The sequence below is a fragment of the Fistularia commersonii genome, chromosome 17 (genome assembly GCF_037954325.1).
Source record: "Fistularia commersonii isolate RoL2024-O1a breed Wild chromosome 17, RoL_Fcom_v1.0, whole genome shotgun sequence".
NCBI lineage: Eukaryota > Metazoa > Chordata > Actinopteri > Syngnathiformes > Fistulariidae > Fistularia > Fistularia commersonii.
The window spans coordinates 2,999,331-3,016,281 of record NC_141300.1 but is presented as its reverse complement, the minus strand read 5'-3'; the positions used below and the strand labels follow the sequence as shown (position 1 = coordinate 3,016,281).

Genomic DNA, 16,951 nt, shown 5'->3' with positions numbered 1-16,951 from the left:
GCTACCAGCTTGTCAGTTGCCTGCTCTCTGTGTATTAACTATGACAGAAAAAAAAAAAAAAATCAAATTTAGTACCTGGAAAGTCTCCCCCCCCCACGAAAACTGTGCAGAGAGGAAGTCAGCATGTGGAATGATGAAAAGTGCCAGAATAATTCCAAAAGACAGCAGCCAAATGAAAGGTTTTCTTCTACCATAACTGCTGTTGCAGTGGTCACTGGCTGAGCCAATAAGAGGAATGAAAAGTAGGCCAAGCACCGGTCCGATACCTAGAAACAGGACAAAAGTTACCAAGTCAAAATGAAATACAATCAAAACAATATAATAGAGGATGTACATACATGTCAGAGGGTGTGCTGATAGTTTGAGGTACAAAAAAAGATATGAATATAATTTACTGATTGTATTTTGTCTTCTTGTCTTGTCACAAATAAGCATTCATACTAAAAGAATATGCATATCAAACCAATAACTTTCATGCTGCATCAGTGGACGTCAGGGTTAACAACCATCACCAGTGGTGCTGATAACCTACAGGACACCGGTTGGTTGAAAGAGGAAAGGCGGAAGGTGTATCTTTAGACAGGGATGGATGAGGACAGACACAGGTCTAGGAGTGAAAGTAGGGATTTACATGTTAAGACAGGAAAAAAAAGCTGAAAAAAGTTGGCATGATGTAGAGGAGGAAGATAAGTTTACTGAATATCCAGGAGACCAGGTGGCAAGGTAAAAAGGCTAGAAGCTTAAGAGCAGGAGAAGGTTGGGAGTAAGATTTAAGTTGTTCTATCATGATACTGATAGCAAGATAAATGGAGTAGGAGTTATCTTGGAAGAGGTTTTTTTTAGGAATATTCTGGGGGTGAAAAGAGCTTCAGGTAGTGACAAGTCTGAAGTTAGAAATTGAAGTGGTGATTTTCAATGTTTTTAGAGGTTATGCCCCAGAGGAAGGAGATGGAGATATTCTTGAGTAAATTAAATGAAGTAATGCAAAATATTCCAAGAGGTGAGAGTGACAGGAAAGTTTGGGGTTGAGGAGAGGAACACAGTGAGATGGGTAGTGGTAGACTTTGCAGAAAGAATGGAAATGGCTGGTGAATACTATCTTCCTGAACTGTCAGGAACACTGGGTAACATAAGAGTAGACGTAGGTGTGTGATTTCTAGGGAGGAATTGAGACAAGCATTGGGTGGTGAGGAGGAGATTCCAGATGATGGGACAACTGCGGCTAATGTTACCAAGGGGACAGGATAGAGAGTGCTTGGTGTGTCAACTGGAAGCAAAGTAGGTGAGGACACTAGGTGGTGGAATGAAGTGCAGGGTTGTGCACAGTGAAAGAGGTTAGTTAAGAAGTGGCACCAAGGGCTGGAGAGAGTAGACAGAAGCACAGGGAGATGCAGCTCAGTTAATTAGAAAACAAAAGTTGTTTAGTTAAAGCGAAGTTAGGCAAATTCAAGGATTCAAAGTATTTATTATCATTTGAGCACTGGGGAGAGCACTAAAAGGAATAAAGAGTGGAATCGTAGTGGGTTCTGATGATATATCCATGGAGGAATAGAAGCGTCTTGGAAAGCTGGTGGAAGAGTTATTGACGAGATCATTCAATAAGATCTTATGAGCATGAGACAATGCCCGAGGAATGTATATGTGTGCTGGAGCAAATTTTTAAGAATGAGGGAGATGTGCAGAGAGGCGATCACTACAGAGGAATTAAATTGATGAGTCATACAATTAAAACATTCTATGTATTTATAATTCTATGTGAATTCTATATATAGATGCATCATCCACAGAATGAAACACACACGGATGGAGAGAAATAGAGTAGAGAACAACTGCTAATAGTGGGAAGATGTTAACAATAATGCTGTGAATTTTACAATATAACATGCAAATCAGTATCCATAATTTACAGATTATCAGATTATTCTTGGGTGGCAACATGTCGGCAACAGCTGAAACCCAATTTCTAATGACATCTCAAATCTTTGCCCACAGTGTTCCACAATACTTTTTATTATCATCAAAACTGATTGAAATATTATGTATTATATTGTCAAAGAGAGTTTGGCGTTCCTATGCCAGTAAATAGTGTATCATTGGAAGACAACAGAATAGAAAAACACAAGGGCAAAATTAGGCATCTTTTTATCAGTAACTCTTTGGAGGTAGTATGAAGCCCTGATTAACCAGAGGGTTGTCTTACCTAAAACCATGGTCATGTAACGCTCGTCTACTCCAGCCTCCAGCAGCAAGGGGGGGACGTATGTTATCCCAGCTGCTACACAGATCTCCAGGCCACAGGTAAGGAAGTTCAGCAGTAGAAGACGCCACTGAGACCTCCATCCAGGCATATTTACAGGGGCCGGCTCGTCTTTCTTCCACTCTGGGGTGGCCAATGATGGGGTCAGGAGAGGAGGGGGCAAGCGTAAGCAAAGAGGCGTGGAGAAGCAAAGGGAGGTGCCGTGGGAGAAGATATCTGTCGGTGAGCAACCACAGCAACAAGTGGATGTCTTGGGTGGCTTCGAAGATTCATTCTCCTCTTTGCATTCTGGATCTAAAAAAAATTGAGAGAATAAATGAAGTACATGCAACATATGTTACATTGCTTTCACACTTAGTTGCTTAGTGTTCAGTCACTTCCACGCCTTTTCACCTTTTAGTAGCTTCTTGTGAGGCAGATGTCAGCAGCCCTTTCTCAATAGAAATAAACATATGCACATGGCAAGATTTTCACCAGAAACTCCAGTAAAGAAAAAGATGATACGATACAAAATCGCAATCTTCAAGATCTTAAGGATGGCAGGAATAACAAGACAAGAAGAGATAAGTTAGCTAACGCTATTAGCAGCCTAAAAATTTAGCAAGTACAAATCAAAATTAAAAGTATTTCCTCTTTTGAAGCTTCGTTCATCTTTTACAGGTACAAAACACACACAGCAAGATAAAATATAGAATGCCACTTTGTGACAGTTCAAGGAAAGACAAAAAGATGTACATTTAAGACAGAGGAGACACTCATTACACTCATTCAAGCCTTTGTGTTTGAAACAATAATCAAAGACATAACTGGGAAATTGCACTGCACTGCTCATACACTAAACACAACATTATCAGGATTTTAATGTTGGGTCATTTTCCTTTGGCAGCCACACATTTCCCCAGAATGGAGAAACCTCCTGTCCAGTAGCTCCATACAGAAGGATGTCTTGCGAAGTACAAACAGCTCAAACTACAGCTTATAATTTTATGTCATAATCATAGATTGAGACAAGCGCAAAAGGTCTAAAATAAGGAATAGGCCTATTTTGGCAGATTTTTAATTACAGCTAATTTATTGGAAGACTGACTGACTATTTCTAATCTAGTGTGACATTAACAGATTCCTGTCAGTGGACACATCAGCACCAGAGTCCTTTCTTGAGTGAATGCTTGTTTTTCCACAGGCCAATTCGCATTTTACTCATCCTAACTCAATCCCAGAGGTAAGCTTTATCTTAAACATACAATGTAAAAACTGTTTAGACACTTTTTTAGGTACTTTTAAAATCATGTCTTGATTCTGAATCTACTGTGGCCCAAGCTGATTTTCAATGTGAAAACACTGGGGCCCTCCAGTGGCCATAACAGAAAAATATATTTTTTCTGCTAAAACGGTTCTGGGTTGTCATAACATTTGCCAGATAGAAGTCAGATTCCAAGTATAATTGAATGGTTGCTTAACCAGAGCAGTCGTGGCAATTCAAAGGAGGAGGATGGTGAGGGAGGAGGAAAGAGAAGCCAGAAATGGGGCAAGAATGCAGTAAAGGGTCTAGAGATACAGTCAGTATTTTATGTCTATCAACACAATAGCATACATTAAAATAATGGGTTTTCTTTTTATTCCACTCTTCACCTTTTGCTCCATTTTTGGGCTCTGCTCAAGAGCAGGGAGAACTTAAATCTAAAAATCCATTCACGCAGGAATGTTTTGTCAGGTAAGGTGGAATTTATTTGAAGCCCTTTTACACCAATGACTGCAGATCCACTCAGTCCAACTCGGGCCTGGTTAAATATGCGGATGACACAGTCCTCCTGTTTCTGCTATCAGGACCATCACAGTCCCAAGGATCAGCCCATGGAGAGTTTGCGGATGTGTGTGACAACTCTTGTCTGGGGCTGGATGTAAATAGAACCAAGATCATGGTTGGCTTTTACCAACAGGCAGAAGGATCTGGATACGGCAGTCACCACCATGATCCATGGAGTTCCAATTGAACTTGTTAAGGAGTACCTGGGCACCATCTTTGACAACTAGCTAAAATCTTCCACCAACACTAAGGACATCCTAAAAAATGTCAGCAAGGGAAGTATCTCCTAAGGAAGCTCAATTCCTTTAGACTAAGGAAAGGCATACTCAAGACCTTTTCCTTCTCCTTCATCGAGAACATCATCATCTCCATAACCTGCAGGTTGCACTCAACCAGCCTCCTGAACAGAAACTGCAAAGCACAGTCACTGTATGCTCAAAAAACATCGGCACTCCTCTCAGAACTCTGTCAGCTTTCGCTGACCATGTCCTCCAAGACCCCTCACATGCTCTGTTTCCAGTTTTTGAGTGTCTGCCATCAGCTTGCTGATTTCACTGCCCTGCCTGCGGGACCCAGAGAAGGGCTACCTTTGTACCCAGGGTTGTCCAGCTCCCCAACTCCATTCATAAGCTTTGACCCCCCCGACAAACACACAATCTACCCCACCCCCAACCTCCTCTGTTCAAGTTGCACCTTGAAATTTGAAATATGTTTACAGTGTACCCTCACTTTTTGCAGGAGTTACATTCCAAGACCCCTCACGAAAAGTGAATTTCCACGAAGTAGAGATGGGATAATTTTGATGGTATTTACAGATACATTAACCCTCAACAAACCTCACTCAACCCTCTACAAACCTCCCGCAAACTGTTATCAACCCACCATTGACTGTATTACGCTTCCCACACTCTTATATAGTATCATAAAAGAGCTAATTTTTATGCAAGACAGCGCTCCATCACATGCATAAAGGTACTCCACTGCGTGGCTAGCCAGTAAAGGCCTTAAAGATTGAAAAACTAATGACATGGCCCCCCTTCTTCACCGGACTAAAACCCTATTGAGAAGTTTTGGGCCCTCTTCAGCAGGAAATTTACAGTGAAGGTAAAACGTACACCTGTCTGAACAGTGTCTGGGAGGCTGTGGTTGCAGCTGCAAAAAAAGGTGATTTTGACCAGATCAAGAAACTGACTGACTCCGTGAATGGAAGGCTTGTGACTGTTATTGAAATGAAGGGTGTCTCTATTGGTCACTGAGGTTTTGTTATGTTTTTTTGTTTTTTTTTGTGAAATTTCAGAAATATTTATTTGTAATTGAGTTTGTTTCATTATTCTTCCTTTAACAGGTGAAAATAAACAAATGAGATGGGAAAATCTTTGTTTTTCATTTAGTTAAAATCTTTGTTTTTCATTTAGTTGCATAATAATTCTGCACACTAATAGTTGCCTAATAATTGTGTACATATAGATATTCGCTTAAGAATGCTAAAACTTTACTTTGACTACATAAATGTTCAGGTTTAAGGGTTTATTAACATTTTGGATTGACCAAGAGCACTATACAATAACAAAATAAATCCTCAAAAATACAACTTGCCTAATAATTCTGCACTGTGTGTGAGTGTATGAGGAATGTACAGGATAAATAATATACAAATAAACTGACTTGACAAATTCACAAAACTGTGAATTTAGAAAAAACATCTAATACTCAAAGATTAGATTACATACCAAACCTCTATTACTGTTAAAATGTCCAGTATACTTTAACAAATATCACTTTATACACAATTTAATTGGTGTACTGTTCAAACTTAAACTACAATGTCCATTAAAACAGTCCTTTCAGACCAATAAAACATCAGCCCATTAATTTGATCAAGAGACAATCTACGATAAGAGCACCTTGAGAGCTTAATGTTTAGAGACTAACACGATACCAAATCTTTACTTTATGAAATCTTTGGTCCTAGCTATCTGTTTCAAAAATAATTCATTCTCCATAATGATGATAATATTAGGACTATCAGTTGTTCAGGTGGTTATAAATTATAACTGACCCAGAATTTGATGCTCCTCATCAATTGTTATAGTGTATTTTTGAGGTTAAGACAATAGATGACAAGCAAAAGTCCATGGCTCTCTTAGACAGTGCAGCAGCAATAGCATCTTCAAGAACTCTTTAGCTGTGGAAAGACCCCTTAAAATGTTGTTTATAATGGATGAGGTCTCCAGGTCATTAAAGTTACGAAAATAGGCTGCTTTCAATTGACACCTGCCTAATATCTCAATAATGGAAAAGTATAGAGGTTTCTGTAATAGATTGGAGGCTGCACACAGACACAAATGCATATACATGTAGGCACAAGCACACATACAAAACAATGTTTATGCACTTACAATGTAAATAAAGGAATACAGGTTTGGTTATGATACCTGTGTTTCAACGTTTCAAAGGGAGAAATCAGAAGACTACCTCATCTACCTCATTCAAGTACTCAAGGAATTCATTTGCCAAAAAAACTTACAAAATTTCAAAAGAGGTCACTTGTGAACTCTCCCTTTATAATTATAGCTGGAAATAGATACAGCTGCCCTCTTCAAGTAAACGCGATTGGCTAGTTGTGACAGTTTATGTTAGATACAAGGTGGCTCTCGGTATGTTTAGGCAGTAGGAAATGGATTAGGTCAATCATTGTGTTTAACAGTTACATATTCTTATCAGTGATGTTAAAGAAACTCTATTACTTGTAAAATATGTTTTATAGCTTTCCAGTTTCAGAGCTCATACTGAGTGAAGAAGCTCCTACACAAGGTATACTGTCATAAACATTATAATTTCAGTGGTTACCTGTGTAACAAATATATCAGCCTAAATAAGATGTGTTGTTTGTGTGCCACCTAAAACCTACGGCTCTGGGGCCATATATGGCTCTTTCATCTCTGCCGCAGCTTGCTGTGGCTTTGGACAATAAATAGAGTATTTAATTGAAATTACCTTTATTTTAATTTGTCCTTTTTTATATTCCATCCATCCATTATCTACCACTTATCCTTCGCTTAGGGTTGTAGGGATGCTGGAGCCTATCCCATCCTATTCTAAATATAAAAGATAATGTTGATATGTGACATTGAAAAACATGTTTGCTCCCTTGTTGCTCAAAATATGTGCCATAAAACCGCCAATGTGTGACACCTGCTGGCAACAAGATTTATTGAACTTTTACAGCCCTGACGTGCAGACTCTGTACTGAGTTTCAGGAGGAAACAAAACATTAACGAAGTATAATAAATATCTTAATTGACTTATTAATGCGCAAAAATATATTTCGCAGCATACAGTAAAATAGTCTTTTTTCTATTGGCGGTGACAGCTGACTACACGCCCTACAACATGCGATAAAAGGATAATGGCACATAGACGCAGACGACATTTTTGGTTTGCTCGAGCTGGATAATTTAAGTTCTGCCTTTCAGACAGAGTATTTTATTTGAACATAACCTTCAAAAAAAAAAAAAAAAAAAACTTAAAAAAAAAAAAAGAGTTCAAAATGTCTTTGTTTTATGCAGAAATAGAATTTCATTTTCTATGTAGCAGTCCATTGCTTTATTGACTGCCACAGACAACATTTTTTTAAAACACAACATAGAGATAAAAAAAAAGATACATGCAGTGTTATCTTCATTTTAGCTATCAAGAGGGTTTTGTGGCTCCCAGTGTTTTTTCTGTGTGCATCCAAATAGCTCTTTGAGCATTGAAGGTTGCTGACCCCTGCCCTAGACTATATACACTGAATCTCTTTCTTGTTTGCCTGAACCTTTGAAAGGAGAATTGGGATGATCCCAAAGCACTCGAGGAATCCTGTTGTTGACAGCCTTTAATAATATCTGTCAAAAAGCATTTTCAGAAACCAATTTTTCAGACTAAACAACATTCACTTGTGGTGTACAATAGGAGCCTGAAAGGTGGTTGAGATATAAAAAAAAAGGCTGTTGTGCTCAAACAAATCCATACCTATGGAACCCTCTCCTTACCTCCATTCATCAAGCTCAATCATAAATAAGCTTATACTCCATTATAGCAAATATAATAAACTCCTATTTCCCTCTCCTGGTTGAACAACTAAACTAAAGGCCAACTTTAGTGTGTGGTGTAAGCAATGTAGCCTCAGGGTGGCACAAGCCACTGTCTTCTTGAGCCAGTCCCAAGTCAGTAAATGCAGAGGGTTATCTAGGAAAGAGCATCTCCCATAAGCCTTGTGCCAAAACTAAATACACAAATGGACCAGAATAAGAATTTCATATTGGTTGAGGCCTGGGGTAAAATTGGCCACAATAGGTGCTGATAAAATTACAGGGATCCAGTGGGAATTAGGCTGGTGTTGGTAACTTGACATGTGGATAAGGTAGCAAGGCTTGAAAATTTAGGAACAGGATTTAAGTCTTTCTATCATGACGCTGAAAGGACGAAAAATGGTGTAGAAGTTATCCTAAAGTTGAAGCTGTCAGAAATGTTCTGGAGGTGAAGAGAGTGACTCTGAAGATACAAATTGTAGGTGTGATGCTCAATGTTGTTCGTGGCTATGTCCCAAGGGTAGGATGTGAGTTCGAAGTGAAGGAGAAACTGTGGGGTTAGTTAGATGAAGACATGCAGAATATCCCCAGAGGTGAGAGTGGTAACTGGTGCAGGCTTCAATAGACCTGTTATTGCAGGCAGTAGGTGATGAGGAACAAATGGGTAGGTTTGTTATCCAGGATAGGAAACCAGTGGGACGATGGTGGTAGACTTTGCAAAAAGGATACATGGAATAGGCTGATTGTCCTTTTTGCATCACCAGGTGTTGAGCAGGCTCTGATGGTGGAGGAGGATGCTGGTCAGAGCTAGCAGACCCAAGCATACTATGTGGGTAATCTGGGAATCTCTGGCAGAGTCCCCTATCAGAAAGAGTTTAACCTCCCACCTCCAGAAGAGCTTCAACTACATCCTGAGGGACACGGGGGAGATTAAATCCGAGTGGACCATGTTCTGTGCTTCCATAATTGAGGTGGCAGACCAAAGCTTTTGTCATAAGGTGGCCGGTACCTTTTGAGGCAGTAACCCCTGAACCCGAGGCTAGACCCCCGCGGTAAGAGATGTCAACAAGCTAAAGAATGAGACCTGGCCTGTGGGGCTCGAGAGGCAGCTGACAGGTACCAGCAGGCCAAGTGGCACGCAACTGTGTTGGTTACCGAGGCTAAAATTCAGACATGGGACGAGTTCCGGAGGCCATGTAGCACGACATCTGGAGGACTCCAAGGAGATTCTGGTTACTCTCCAGCGACTCAAGAGATGGAAGCAGTACACATCCAAACAACAAGCCTTCTAAAGAGGAAGCAGAGTAGGGGGACTTTGGGGTGGACTGTTTCTGGGGCTGATGTTGCCGAGGCTTCTTCTTATCAGGGCTCTGGGGATGAATGAGATCTACCCTGAGTTCCATTAGACTCTGGATGTTGTAGGGCGGTCTTGGCGGACACATCTCTGCACCATTGCATGGAAGGCGAGGACAGTGCCTCTGGATTGGCAAAATGGGGTAGTGATCCCCCTCTGAAAAGGGGGATCGGAGGGTGGCCTCAAAATATAGGGGGGTCACGCTCCTCAGCCTACCTGGAAGTTTTCTTTGGGGCGCTGGAGTCATTGAACCTCAAAACCAGGATCAGAAGTGTGATTTTCATTCTGGCCATGGAACAGTGGATCAGCTCATTTCCCTCAGCTGGGTCCTTTAGGGTGTAGGGGAGTTTGTCCAAACAGTTAACATGTGTTTTGTGAACCTGTAGAAATCATTCGACTTTGTCCTGCAGGAAATCCTGTGGGGGGTGCTCCAACTATACGGGCAATTCGGCCCAAAATGATATGATCAGTGTCAGGTCTTTGTATTATCTTTGTCAGACCCTTGTCTCCAGTGCCGGTTGTAAATTGGATTTGTTTCCAGTGAGGGTTGGACTCTACCAAACTGCCATTTGTCATGATTCTGTTCATAACTTTTGGACACAATTTCTAGGTGTAGCCAGGTAATTGAGGGGGTCAAGTTTGTTGGCCTCAGGATTGGGCTGCTACTTTTTGCAGATGATGTGGTTCTGTTGTCTTGATCAGATCCAATCTCTAGTGCTTGCTGGACCAGTTCAAAGCTGAATGGGAAGCGGTCATGATGAGGATCAGCACCTCCAAATCAGACACTGTGGTTCTCAGCCGGAAAAAGGTAAAGTGCCAACTCCCGGTCGGGGAAGGGGTCCTGCCTCAACTGGAGGAGTTCAAGTACTGTATCCTGGGGTCTTTTTCAAAAGTGAGGGAAGAATGAGGCAGGAGATCAACAGGAGGATCTGTATGACATCAACAGTGATGCGTACTCTGCGCAGGTCAGTGTTGGTGAAGAAGAAACTGAGCCAAGCTCTCAATATACTGGAAGCTACTATCCTACCCTAACCCATGCCCATGACTGAAAGAAGGTCACAGATCCAAATGGCAAAAATTAGTTTTCTCTGCAGGGTGTCCAGCCTCTTCCTTAAAGATAGGTTGAGGAGTTCAGCAATCTAGGCAGGGCTCAGAGTAGAGTCACTGTTCCTACACCCGGAAAAGAGCCAGATGAGGTGGCTCAGGCATCTGATCGGGATGCGTTCTGGACGCCTCTCTGGTAGGGTGTTCCGGATATGTCAAACCAGGAGGAGGCCATGGGGCAGGACTATGTCACCAGTCTTGCCTGGGCGTGATGGGGAAAAGAGGTGACTAAAGTGGATCACAAAGTAGCAGAGATTAATAAAGATAAAATGAGGAGGGAATTGAAAAGGATGAAAAATGTAAAGGCAGTTGGTCCTGATGATATACCATATGCGCAATGGAAGTGTCTTGGAGAGGCAGCAGTAGAGTTTTTAACTAGATTATTCAAAAGGACCAAAGAATGTGGGAGGATGGGGAAGAAGCATGCTCGCGCCAATTTTGTGCTTTTGTTGATATATGACAAGTTGCAGTGCGAGTAGCTATGGTGATGAATGTAGAAGTCTGGAATGGCAGAGAAGAATGTTAACCTGGTGCACAACATCTATGAGAGCTGTGAGACAGTGGTGAGATGTGCCGTAGATGTGACAAAGGAATTCAAGGTGGAGGTTGAACTACATCAGTGGCCCCTTCTTATTCTCTGTCATGTTTTACAGCCCAACAGACGAGGTTAGAAAGGAGGACTCTTCAAGGACTATGACATTTGCATATGACCATGTGATCTGTGGCTAGAGCCGAGAATAGGTGGAGGAAAATCTTGAGAGGTGGACGTATGCCCTGGAAAGGAGAAGAATGAAAGTTACCTGCAGCAAGACAGAATACATGTGTGTTTGAGAGGGACCCAAGCAGAACTGTTAAGCTACAAGGAGCGGAGAAAAAGAAGGGTCAACAGTTCAGAGCAATGGAGGTTATGGAAAAGAAGCGAAGAAACATGTTCAAGTAGGTTGGGATGACTGCAGAAGTGTCTGGGATAATGTGTGATAAAACAGAATCAGACAGAATGAAAGGAAAGGTGTAGGCCATAAGCTACAAGTGGCAGGACAAGTGATGCTTTGAGACCGTACCATTGAAGAAAAACAGGAAGCAGAGCTGGAGGTAGCAGAGATGAAGATGTTAAGCTTATCTTTGCGAGTGACCAGATGGATAGGATCAGGACTGATCCATCAGAGGGGCAACCCATGTTAGATGTTTTGGAAATGGTGTCAGAGACCAAACTGACGTATTTTAGACAGGCACAGAGGAGGGATTGCGAACATACTGGTAGAAAGATCCTGAGGTTGGAACTGCAAGGCAGGAGGCCTTGAGGACAACTGAAGAGATGATTTATGCTTGCAGAGAAAGAAGACGAAGTTAGTATGTGTGAGAGAAAAGTATACAGAGAATAGATGAATGAAGCTGATTTGGGGTGGCAACCCAAAAAGGGAGCAGCCAAACGACAAAGAATAAGATGTGTGTGTTGTATGGATGGACAGACGGACGGGCGCGGGCACACACACACACGCGCACACAAACAAAAGATTTCCCTTCAAACCCTGGCTGCTGTGCCTGTATCCATGCCTGCAGGCCAAGACATGCCCTCTATAGGGATGCTTTTAATTTGACAGAATATAGGGCAAATAAAGTGGAGCAGATGGACATCTAAAACTGGTTTAAAAGGGTGGCCAGTTACTGTTGGTAGGATGAGGAGGAGGGGGGTATTGGGTTATAGGTTGCCTTTCTTTTTGGTTTGGACATTTGCGCCATTTTTCAAAGGGCTTTTCAATTTCTCAGTTCTGAGTTGAGAACTGAAGAAGCCTCGCAGAGAATAAGTGAAATGTCTACAAGACAAAAAATGTCCAGTTGCTATGAGAAGATTAGGAGAAGTACCATGGCATGGATGACTGGAATTCTTCACAGACGTGAAACACATTGATCATATCTTTACAACATCACCTGTCTGAACACTTTGTCCTTAAATTGATGCATTTAAACCCAAAAAGATAAAAAAATGCAAACAGAGAGGAGAACATATCCAGGATTAAAATCAATCATTAGCAATAATGGAAAAAGAATCATACAGAACAAAAATGTACAAGCAAAAATGGCAAACTGAATAAGTGTAATACCTTGCTTTCGATAACTGCAGTGACCCAATGAATGTATGTGTTCACTGTTTTATTTGTTTTTTTTTTTTTTACCTGCAGTCACCCAAACATGCCTATGTATTGCAGGGGTGCAAACAACATTACCTACTATATTAGCTTGACTGCAGCATACACTGCTTAATTTATTTGCAGAAAATTTCTAGTTCATATTGTACATAACGTAGACTTTTTCAATAAAATTCATCATAGAGGCATATAGCTGCAACACCCATATGGATTCAATAAAGTATAATCTTATCTTTTTGTTGTCTGGGTTTTGTTTTTTGTTAAATATGGATACTGTTACCCTCTCATACCAATTTAACGGCCATAAAAGTGACCTTATGAAGATGCTGACACACTGAGCCACATGCTATACTTCCAGATCACTCCCACTTGGACAGAAGAATGTGTGCTGCCTTCAACAATAAACAATTTCTTACTAAATGCCAAAACCACAGCTACAACGCAAACACATGATTAGAATGAGAAAAATGCATGTTTACATTCAAAAATAAGATGAGGTCACCCAGCCACTTGCTGTTAACTTATATGGAATCACAGGCAAGACACAGAAGTGAATCTATGCTAAGTGTGGCTGAAAGTATTAGGTACCGAGCTGACCACTGTGCCTTTCAGGATGTGAGCAAATACTTTAAAAGAAGCTTACTGTTTTACCTTTCTCAGTTATGACTCTCAAGAAATTTCAATATAAACGAAACACAGCGAGAGATCTGATAATAGATACCCTATCTTAAGCCACCGAGAGGAGAGAAAAAAAATAATAATAAAAAAATAAAAATATAAAGATCAAGGGAAAGCTGGGGGGTACAGAGGTTGTTTTTTTTATTCTATGAACATACATACATACATAGACATAATCAAACACACAAGTTAGACTCAGGCTTCCTATGCATTCCACCTGTTAAAAACTTAAAAGACTTGTATTGTATTGGTTCCCACACTTTTTGCATTTGATGGCCCAAATGACTGGCCATCTTATTTAAAAAGTATGATATCATAATAATACATATTATGATTAAAATAATCTCAACAATTGCAAGGCATGCCATTTAACTGATTAGCCTGTGTAAAAAATTTCAAACAGAATTAATATTAAGTCAACAAACCAGTGGGCAGTTTGACCAGTAGGTTTCTCAAAGTGATTGTTGCTGCTCTAGTATCAAGTGTTGGAGTAACTGCTTGGATACCATACTTCTTAGCAGGCTCGACAACAATCTAACAAATGGGAAGAATCAGAAACCTTTTCCTTGGCTTGAAATTCAATATGTTTTAAGACCATCTTAAAAGTCCTCCCATCTTATTTCTTTTCAGTTGCAAACCATTTTGACACCTATATATGCGGATATACTGTATACAAGCCCAAGTTGGATACAAGGTATTATGTTTTGATGTCGTGCACCTATGCATTCAATGCAGCCAGCATTCATTTATTTAATGAACTTATAATAGCAATTAGTGATATCAATTATGTCAGAGGCAAAACCTGGTACCAGTTTGCTGCTACTTATCAGTAAAATTTGTGCAAAAAAAGAATCGTGTCTCAGCAACAATTACCTGCAGATCGAGATAGCGAGCAAAAGAGTAACATTATAGAGTTTTCCGACAGCAACCCTCACATCAGAATGAGAACTAAGGATGTCTTTGTTCTTCAAGTTACTGAAAGTGCCTTTTTAAATGTACTGGTAATGCTGTCTAACCTGTGTATCAATATTTTTCAAAAGTGCTGCAGTCATCAAGGCAGAACAAAAAAACAAGTATGACAACTTAGCTCGTCAAGACAGTATACAAAAAAAGGAATGTACTGAGTGGAAAAAAAGCAGTTAAAATTCTCATCATTCAGCATTCCAACTGCGTAACAAAGCGTCATTGGACACCGCAATTTCCTTCATTCACGAAAAGGTATTTAAATCCATCCTTTGAGAGTGCATCTTATCATGAATATTGCAACACCAGATTTGTCATCAAACATTTGGTGTGTTTGTTGAGGTTTCCTTTAAAGATTTTGTATCATGTCCTGGTGTTACCAATTTCAGCAAATTCACTTATGTGAGGAAAAGGAAAATTAGAATTTTATTTTCACCATTTACTGACAATGATAATGCTGAAAATTCTGTAAACGTTGCCTGTTCAGTGACACAAACCTCAAGGGTGTATTCAGATTATTGCAGTGATTTATTCGACTACATTCAGGCAAGCAAACATTCCCAGAACCTTAAATAGTAACCTGGTTCAACCAAATTAAATTTGATCAAACTTTTGTTTCATTTGGCAGTTAATAAAATAAGAGTTTTTATTTACGTTTTACTTCAAGAAAAAATTTTTTTTTTGCAGTTGTCTCAAGATTGTACCTTACTCCTCAATGGCAATGTTACCAACAAAGAAATCCGAGTATTTGCTTTTCACATCATACCACCACAAGTAGTTAGTGGCTCTATATTAACCCTCAAAAAGTTTTTAAAATTTTATGAATCATCAAGCATTAATAGTAAATAAAGGCCATCTTAACTGAACTTCAGCCATCTAAATCACTGTATTCTTTGCAATTACACCATTTATTTTCTGAAAATTATACGAAGATATTATTATAGATGTGTTTGGCTTTGGCAAACAGTCCTCACTGTATTTCACAATTTTCTGAATGAAATAACAACGAAAAAATAACTTGTCATTTAAGTTCAATAAGGATACTCTAAAGTTTTCAGATTCTAAAAGTAGTATCAAGTAGCACAACTGCATTGCATTATAATATTACAATCATCACAATTTCTCCACCATGGGATTAATAACAAATGTATTTCATCAGTGTACTCCTAACATTAAGTCTTCAATTAACAACTACTCGATAACGACCTCTTCCAAAAACATTTAATAAAGGAAAAACAAAAGATGCTGTTAAATTTCCAAGGAAGTTGATCCCGGAAGCATACGTAACCCTTACCTCTCCTTGCACTCGGAGTTGAAGTCTGGAAAACGTTAAAAAACCGCATGAAAGCGCCAAAAAAAGACATTTAAAGCGGCGCTGCAGCCAATACACTTCTGAGTGGGAAAAGTTAAGGAGAACTTTCTCAACACTACGTACTGAAACGCATCCGCCCACAAGCAACCCATATGTATTCATGTGTCACAACACCGCAAAACGTCTAGCGTGACGTGAACAAGTAGCTTGAGTAAATTGCAAAGATGGAATATATAGCTAAGCGGGCCGGCACTGCCACCATGTCACTTGGCAGACACCCGTGGAACGACTCGACACAAAAAAAAAACGAAGGCAGGGGGAAAAACAACTATAAAACACCACGCTGCTTGACAGGGGGGGAACCCGGCTAATGATCACCTTGTAATCTCCAGGCTCGAAACAAGCATAAGTAGACACATCAACGCGATGTCTTTCAAAACAGTCAACGTTTCTGTCGTGGTTTCATTCAATGTTTTCGATAAAGATCGAGTCTTACTGTAAAGCCCGAAGCTTCGACGCGGTCAACCATTGCTCGATAGCCACATGCAATGAATAACTTCTAAACCAGGACCGTTAAATAGCGAAGCAGTGCTTTTAACCCTTGTTAGCAACGCAAGCGCTGTATGTATGGAGCAAAGACTTCAATTTCAATATATTCATTTTAATGACGGAAACTTCACCTCAAGTAATGTGTAGACCCGGAAAATCCCTCCAGCAACTTAGTCGTTCCCAACGTTTCGTTATTGCTTAACTTGTGGACAAAGAGCCAACTTCAGCTGTGACTGACAACTATGATGTCAAGTTAGCCGAAGACACAGCAAACCACTTCCGGTCTTCGCTTTCGAAATATGCATTACAATGTTTAAAAAAACGAATTTATAACAATATCCAAAACAAAACGTTGTGAAGATTTTAGCAGTGCGACCACAAAACAATAACACTCCTCGTAAACGTGATCAAAATATAAACGTTCACGATGTATAGATGGGTTTTGAGATTTACTTCTAACAAGGGTGAGGCAAACAAAAACAGATGGGCTTTTATTTTATAGGTAATCAAAGAAAGTTCAACAAGTACCTGTGACGTGGGAGGAAATGTCCGCACTGTTGAATCATGCATTGAAAAGTTATGCTGGTGAAAAGCACATCCAAAAGTTAATATAAATGACTTCATGTATGGATCCCTGATCCACTCTCCACTCACCTACCTGTATATAAAACAGCCACAACATGTACTTGTCCTTGGAGGTCAAGATG

General features: G+C 40.1%; 1 protein-coding gene across 2 annotated transcripts in view; it reads right to left on the bottom strand.

Annotated features, from left to right (window-relative positions):
• The window catches only part of LOC147224779 (solute carrier family 45 member 3), a 29,371-nt gene extending 12,895 nt beyond the window's left edge, over positions 1-16,476 (bottom strand). Inside the window, exons 1-3 of one of the 2 annotated variants that reach the window (XM_086163812.1) lie at positions 16,376-16,476; positions 2,201-2,551; positions 76-266 (exon numbers count right to left, since the gene is read on the bottom strand). In XM_086163812.1, coding sequence (XP_086019938.1) covers positions 76-266; positions 2,201-2,348 — 339 coding nt within the window. In that variant the 5' untranslated portion in view covers positions 2,349-2,551; positions 16,376-16,476. Of the gene's footprint in view, positions 1-75; positions 267-2,200; positions 2,552-15,677; positions 15,805-16,375 lie in introns of those variants that run through there. The other variant, XM_086163811.1, reaches the window with a different exon arrangement.
• Positions 16,477-16,951: the final 475 nt, after the last annotated feature.